Below are 7,728 nucleotides of genomic sequence, written 5' to 3' on the forward strand. Positions count from 1 at the left end.
CCCAGTAATCTAACAGAAATAAACAAAGCAGGGAAGTATGGAAAAAGAAACTCTTACATTAAAATTCACCCAATTTTCTTGACTCTTATATGTCTTTTTGACTGTTACTGGACTTCTTGTTTAGTTTCAGAAATCCTATCCCGAAGTCTACCAAGAACGGTTTCCTACACCAGAAAGTGAAGCACTTCTGTTTCCTGAAAAACCCAAACCGAAGCCACAGCTGCTCATGTGGGCACTGAAAAAGCCTTTCCAGCCATTTCAAAGAACTCGAAGTTTTCGGATGTGATGCCTCTACAGCAACAGAGCTTAGAGACCTCAGTGGTGGTGGTTGTTTTCAGTGAATGGTGGTGAACGAAAGAAAATCATAAAATAGAACTGAAATAGAGATACAGATTATCTGACTTTTAAAATGTTGAGCCATTGTCAGTATTTTTATAAAACTCAATGCTACTTTTAAAGTTGTACAAATCAATAAAAAGTACAAGTCAAACATATAATGGCAATTGTTAACAGTTTTAGAATTGTCACCAAATCTAAGGGTAAAGTTATTTTTATCTTTTTATTTGTCGTTTTGCATGTTTTTATAAAATAATTTGTGTACATCCTACTTACTGATGCCTTTGTTATAACCAAGTCTTAAGAGTAGTGTATGTACTTGAGCAAGAAAAAGACACTGGGTACTATTACTGTGATGCTATTGACTTAATAGCCAATTGTGATTTCTCCTGTGTAAATTCCAATTTTCATGGCTGCACAAATTTCTTAATGTCCTGTATTGTGATGGCTTTGTCTTTTGTTGCAAGTTTGTTGGATGCTCTGAGCAGATTTTATTAAATCTGGTTCTTTTATATGTATTAGCATTTTCCTGTAAGTGGAGTAGATTTTTGTTTGACTGCACTGGTATAATTTCAGTCTTAGCTAAAGATGGAAGGTTGCACTGGATAAATTGTTTGGTTCCCTTTACACTTGTAATTCTAAGTTAAATCTTTGTTGATTTTGTGAAAAAACATGAATGAGTTAAGTAAAACAAGACTATTTCCTTTATATTTTTCTCAGCTTCTTCATCCTTTTGAAAGTAAATGCAATGAAAATGAAAATGCAGTGAAAAAGATGTTTTTTATATCTTTGTTTGCATTTATTTACATCAGTTAGAGAGCATCCTTCAATGCCTTTGCTAACATTCTCACGTGAGTCATTTATTTCTATAATAAGATCTGAGGCTTGGCTTTTATAGTGGCCTTTGGAGGTAGCTTTATCAATTTGTTTTGCTTTGCTTTTTTTATTTTGCAAAATGATAGAGCATATGGATTATGGAGAATCTGGAAGGCTTCATCTGAGTGAGAAAAAGCTCAGAGCAATACCTGCTAATTGGCTTGTGATACTTTTTGCTCTTGAGATCTGCCCCTGTTCTTTTGTAACAGAATGCCTTCTATAGTTGGCAGAGATTTTGCTTATTTAAAAATGAACATCAATTTGCTACCCACCTTATATTCTAAATATGTAATGTAGAGGTGATTTTTAGACTTTCAGTGCTTATTCTTAGTCTTTGGCATTCTGTTTAGAGCAAAGAATAATTCTTCTTTCTGCTCTATTTGCCCTCCATGGTAGAGTTTATTTGCCCTCCATGATATTATTTTCCTTGTTTTTTGTTTGTTTGTTTTTTGGTGGTGCTGGGGTTTGAACTCAGGGCTTCACACTTGCTAGGCAGGTGCTCTACCACTTGAACCACTCCACCAGCCCTTTTTTGTATTGGTTATTTTAGAGATAGGAACTCACAAACTATTTGTCTGGGCTGGCTTTGAACTTCAACCTTCCTGATCTCTGACTCCTGCGTAGTTAGGATTACAGGTGTGAGCCACTGGTGACCTGCTGGAATCTCCTCTCTTATTCCTCTTCTTTGGAAGCATCTGTGATTGCTTTCTTTCTTTTATTTCTTTATGATTGCTTTTTAAAAAATGTGTAACATACTTACGGAAATATAAAAACATAATCACCATGTAAGTGTAAAATTGATGGTAGGAGATGTGATTTTCCAAAGTGGTTGTACCAAAGAACACTTCCATTATCAGTATATAAGAGTTAAACTTGCTATTGCCAGATTTTGGATTGTTCCAAATATGTGGGTATGTATGGTATCTGATTATGGTGTTACTAATATGGCTGAACCCTTTTTTCATTTGATTTGGGGCTTTTTCACTTGTGTACGTATTTTAATAGCTTGTTAACTATACACATATACATGCATTGTTCATATTTTGATTTGGATTGTATTGGATCTATAAGTCAATTTGGAGAGAATTGCTATCTTTACAATATTAAACCTTGCAGTTCGTGAGCATGGTTTACTCCATTTATTTAAAATACATGAGACTGAATTTAAAGTTTTCTTTAAAGGTTTATAAATCTTTTGATATATTTGCTCCTAAGTATTTGATACTTTAAAAAAGTTAGTATCAAAATTTTCAGATATACATATATCTATATATATTACATATAAAGAAAATAGTACCATTCCCTAGGTTCAATAGTTACCCTACTCAAATGGTTTGGTGTTTGATACTATTGTAAATGTTTTAAGTTTTTCTGTTTGTTGCTTGTACGTAGTATAAAACTGATTTTTCTGTCTAGTGACCTTGCTAGACTTTTTTATTAATTCTAAACAGTGTGACTTTTTTTGTTCAGTTTTCAACATTGACTACACATCAACAAACAATGACTGTTTTTGTGTTTGCTTTCCGTGGTAGACAGCATCTGAAATGTTCCTAGTGATCCGTACTTCCTGATATTTAATGCCCCGTGTAATCTCTTCCTTTGAGTCTGGATAAGGCCAAGTGGCATTTCTAACAAGCAGAAAATGGCAAAAGTAATGGCATATCAATTCTGAGCTAGATTCCAGAAGTTTCTCCCTGCTATCTTGCTTGTCCTTTGGTTCACTCTGAGGAAAGCCAGCTGTTAGGATGTGGGCTACCCTATGGAGGGGCCCATCAGTGAGGAAATGATGTTTCTGGCAAACAGCCAGTGAAGATACAAGGCCATCAACAGGTGTATGAGTGAACTTGGAAGTGGGTCCTCCATGTCCTTGAGGTTACTCCAAACCTACTTGGCACCTTGAATCACAACTTTTCGAAAAACTGAGTCAGAAGACTCAACTAAGCTGGATTTCAACACACTCAAACTATGATATAAAAAGCATTTGTTGTTTTAAGCCATTTTTGGGGGGGTGATTTGTAATGAAGTGATATATGCAGCATATTTTCCAGTAATCTTTTTGCCATTTCTCTCTCTTGTCTCATGGCCCTGACAATCTGCAGTACAATGCTTAATAGAAGTAGGGATAGCAGCCATCACTGTCTTCTTTCTGATTTCAGAGGAAAGCTTCTTAGCATATTTTACAGTATTTGTATATATGTTTTTATTGTGTTGACTGAAGTTATCTTTCATTCCTACATTTCCAAAACATTTTTGTTTACTTGTTTTAACCATAATTTGATGTTGAATCTTAAATACTATTTCTACATTCTTTGCATCCTTTAATTTATCATGGGCTATATTGCAATTATTGACTTCTAATATGAAACCAATATTGCATTCAGAGTTTGGGCTGGGCATGGGATAAATTTAAGTCATGATGTACTGTAATTTTAATATACATCCAGATTCTGTTGATAATATTTTGTGTGTATATATTTGTGTTTGTTGTTGCAGTACTAGGGTTTGAACTCAGGGCTTTGAGTTTCCTAGTTTTTTTTTTTTTTTTTTTTTAAAGACTTGATCTTGCTGTGTAGCTCAGATCTTGCTGTGTAGCTCAGGCTGGCCTGGAACTTGAGATCTTCCTGCCTTTATCTCTCAAGTGCTGGGATTACAGGCATGTACCATATCAGACCTAGTGTGTAATTCTTAAATCTTTTTCGTAAGCAAAATTGGCTGGAGTCTTCCTTTCTCTTTTTAACCTTGTTGGGTTCCTTATTATTTGTGATTTGGTTCTTATATGTATCCCAAAGGACCATATGATAAAGGTATGGAGGCCAAGCCTGTGGCACTATTGGGAAGTGGTGGAACTTTTAGAAGGTGGGGGCTTGCAGAAGGAAGTTAAGTTATTGGGGAATGTGCCCTTAAAAGGGATACAAGCTCCTGCCATAATGTACTATATTGCCACAGGCCCAACAAGCAGGGCCAGATGACAATAGAGTAAAACCTCTGGAACTATGAGCCAGAATAAATCTTTCCTCATTTAAGCTGATTTTTTTCTATGTCACAACCATAGAAAGCTAACAAGCACAAAGATTGTAATTGTGCTGGAAATTATTCCCTTTTTCTGTATAAAGTTGAAATTCTTTTTTTTCTTGAATCTTTGGTGGGACTTGGTGGTGAAGGCATATAAATGTTCTACTTAACATTTTGTCATTGATTTTTTAAACAAGTATACTGAAGTCAGAAAAATGGGTTTTGTAATTCCAATATTTGAAACTTCTTACATTGCTTAGGCTCAAGATTGGTAAATATTCTGTGTGCACTTGAAATAATATGAATTTTATAGTTATTGGGCAGTTTTTTTCTTTATAAAATATTATTTGCATTCCTATTTCATTTATATTTATGCTGAGAATTATATATTTTTGATGAAATTTATTATGAATTTTTAAAATCTTTTTTGTGTGTATGTGTGTGCATGGTACTGGGGATTGACTTGGCCTCTCCAGGATAGGTAAACACTCTACAACTAAGCTCTAGCCCCAGCCTGTACTTTTATATCTTTATAGTAACTGACCTGTTAGTCATTGTGAAGTGTCACTATTTTAGTAATGGATTTGTCTACAACTTTTCTGTCGTTTTATATATTTTTGATATATTCCTTTAAAGAACATAAAAAAGCCAATTATATAATCTTTAACTATAACATTTAAGAAATTTATATTTACTATAATTACTGTATATTTAGGTATATCTCTAGTCCTTACTGCTTTTTTTGTTTTTGGTCTGTATATTTATATATTTATTTTTATTGTGGCATTTACAAAATTTCTTAATACCAAATGTATTATAGTTGAATTCACCCTCTCCATCTTTCTCCTTTATCTCCTCCACACACACACCAATTCCTGGAGAAACAGTCTTACTATATTACCTCATGCAGGACTTAAACTTGTGATCCTCCTGCTTCAACTTCTCAAGTGCTGGGATTGCAGGTGTGAGCTACCATACCTGGCTTAGCTTACTGATTTTTAATCTCACAATACTTTATTATTTTATGTAGTCTTTATTAGGCTTATCCACACATTTCCCCACTTTTGCCCTTCATAATATACATTTTTGAGAATTTATTACTCCTAAAGGTTAGATGGGGTTTGTCTGAAAATATTTTATGTTGTCATTTTTTACTTTAAACACTTTTATTGTTAATTTATATGCCATAAGACAGACACAGAGAGGTCTCCTGTCCTCTTTTTGCTGTGTGAAGATACAGTGAAAAATTGGTTGTCAGAAGAGGGCCCTCTGCAGAGTTGTACTGTGTTGGCAACTTGATCTTGGATTTCTAGCCTCCAGGACTATAAGAAATCAGTTTCTGTTTTTTTAAGCAACTCGGTCTATGGTACTTTGTTATAGCAGCATGGATTGACTAATACAAGGCCTATAGAATTCTGGGTTGATAATTGTATTTCAGTATTTTATAGTTATCCCTTTGTTAGGTATTGTCCATTGTTGCTGTTGAGAAGTTATTTGCCATTCAATTGTCCTTCCTTTAAATATAGTGTGCACCCCCCCCTTTTTTTTTGTCTTTTCTCTGTGTGTGTGGTGGGAAGTTCACAGAGTTTTATCTCAGTGTGTACTTTTTGCTGTTTTTTGTTTTGGGAGGTATTCAGGTTTGAACTCAGGGACTTGTTCTTGCTAAGCAGACACTCTACCACTTGAGCCACACCTCCAGCCCTCAGTGTGTACTTTTTATTTTTTTTTTCAGTGTGTATTTTTATTTTTTAAGTAATTATCTGACTTGGTATTTGTTGGGCTTCTTGATCAGAAAACTGAATTTCTTTATCAGTTTGAATGTTGGCTTTATCAAATCTCTCCTATGCTTTTGAATCTTTAATTAGATCTGCCTCTTAATGTTTGTAGCTACCATAGTTCCTTCTGTGCTGCCACCTTTATAATTTCTTTGGACCTTTCTTCAATTTCGGCATTTTTCAGGTATGTCTAGCCTCCTGTTAAATTCATATATCCACTACTATGTTCATTTTGCTGTCCATTTTGCAGCTCAGGAAACTGAGGCTCAGTAAGGTAGGTAATCTTAGTAAGGTATTACTCACCTTATAAGGCACATAGTTGGCAGCCACAAAACACCGACTGATGGAAAAAAGGGCAGGCTCCTGACAAGTATGTTATATTATCTCTCACAAGCACCATTATATAGCACCACTTAGATACTTAAACCTGTATTTTTTAGCCTATACTTTTCAAAACTTCTTTTTGGCTTGTAGTGTTTTCATCGTGCTAACCAGATTTCCAAATTCATTTCCAGTTTTTTCTAGTCACTTCCTACAAATACATGCTGAAGATTTTTCATTGAGCGTCCCACAGAAAATATGCTACAACAGTAATGAAAGCAAAGACTTTCTTTGAAGCTCTATAGACAAGAGCTTTGGTTTTGGATATGATTTTAAAATTATTTTATGTATAATTGCTTTTAGTTATGATCAATAATAAATGTCACAGGGACTATCACTGCTCTGAAAGACTCTGATAAGGAATTTATCAAATGAATGTTCCATATAGAAAAATTTAAAAGAACACTGTAGCAGATTTTCAAGGCTGAGTACACTTGGTGTGAGTAAGGTGATGGCATTCATTCATTCATCATTCTAATTTCTCACACATCTTTGTGTTCCTGCATTAGCTTTCAGTGAAGTCATATCTGGGATCCTAACAAATTTAATAGACATATGAGTTGTGACCTAGCATTTGTGTTACCCAGGAGCTTCATTTGATTCCCATCTTTAGAAAAGAGGTTTTGCACATTTTTTAAAGGAAATTTATCTAAAAGAACATGTACTTGAGAAATGCTTTGTTCCCAGAAAAAGGAAAAAAATACTCCTTATATTTGAAAAGCCACAAAAAACATTTGTCATGATTAAAAGAGGAATCAGTTAAAATGGCTGCTTATTATATGAGTATTTTTGTAGTAAATCATCTTTATTTTTATCTTTCAGAATAAAAGCCTACTAGCATTAAAAACTTGGAGTAAACTAAGAGTGTTATCACCTAAATTCAGTATTCGGGAGAGGTTCTATTTATATCTGTCATAATATTTTGAATGAGACAAGGAAAATTCTAATTTTATGGTGCAATCATTTTTACAATTCCTTGTTTAAGATAACATGGCCCGCAAAAAGTATAACACCTTGACACCATTGCACATTGGGACTTCTAGGCAAACAGATTATCATAAAAGATAAGCACAATGATTCTTGGATCTTAAAGATCATGTGTACCCAAATGACTTGAATATTAGGATCTAAGACTAGTAAACAGAATTTGCTAATTTGGATCAATTTGGAAATTCATTTACGACTTAATTTTGTAGAATAAAGATGCTTCCTAGAATAGGTGGAGGATATATTAACAAGATATGAGTGCTTCTTATGGACTTCATGTTTCAGTGTCTAGTAACACTTTCCCTTCCAGTTTTGGGAAATAAAACAGACATGTTATTGGGACAATAGGGTCCTAACCCAA

The 7,728-nt window shown here is 34.2% G+C and overlaps 1 protein-coding gene across 1 annotated transcript in view; it reads left to right on the forward strand.

Annotated features, from left to right (window-relative positions):
* Depdc1b (DEP domain containing 1B) overlaps positions 1-2,400 on the forward strand; it is an 85,405-nt gene extending 83,005 nt beyond the window's left edge. Inside the window, exon 11 of the mRNA XM_074077449.1 lies at positions 125-2,400. Coding sequence (XP_073933550.1) covers positions 125-286 — 162 coding nt within the window. The 3' untranslated portion in view covers positions 287-2,400. The remainder of the gene's footprint in view (positions 1-124) is intronic.
* Positions 2,401-7,728: the final 5,328 nt, after the last annotated feature.

Source organism: Castor canadensis, chromosome 6 (assembly GCF_047511655.1).
Source record: "Castor canadensis chromosome 6, mCasCan1.hap1v2, whole genome shotgun sequence".
NCBI lineage: Eukaryota > Metazoa > Chordata > Mammalia > Rodentia > Castoridae > Castor > Castor canadensis.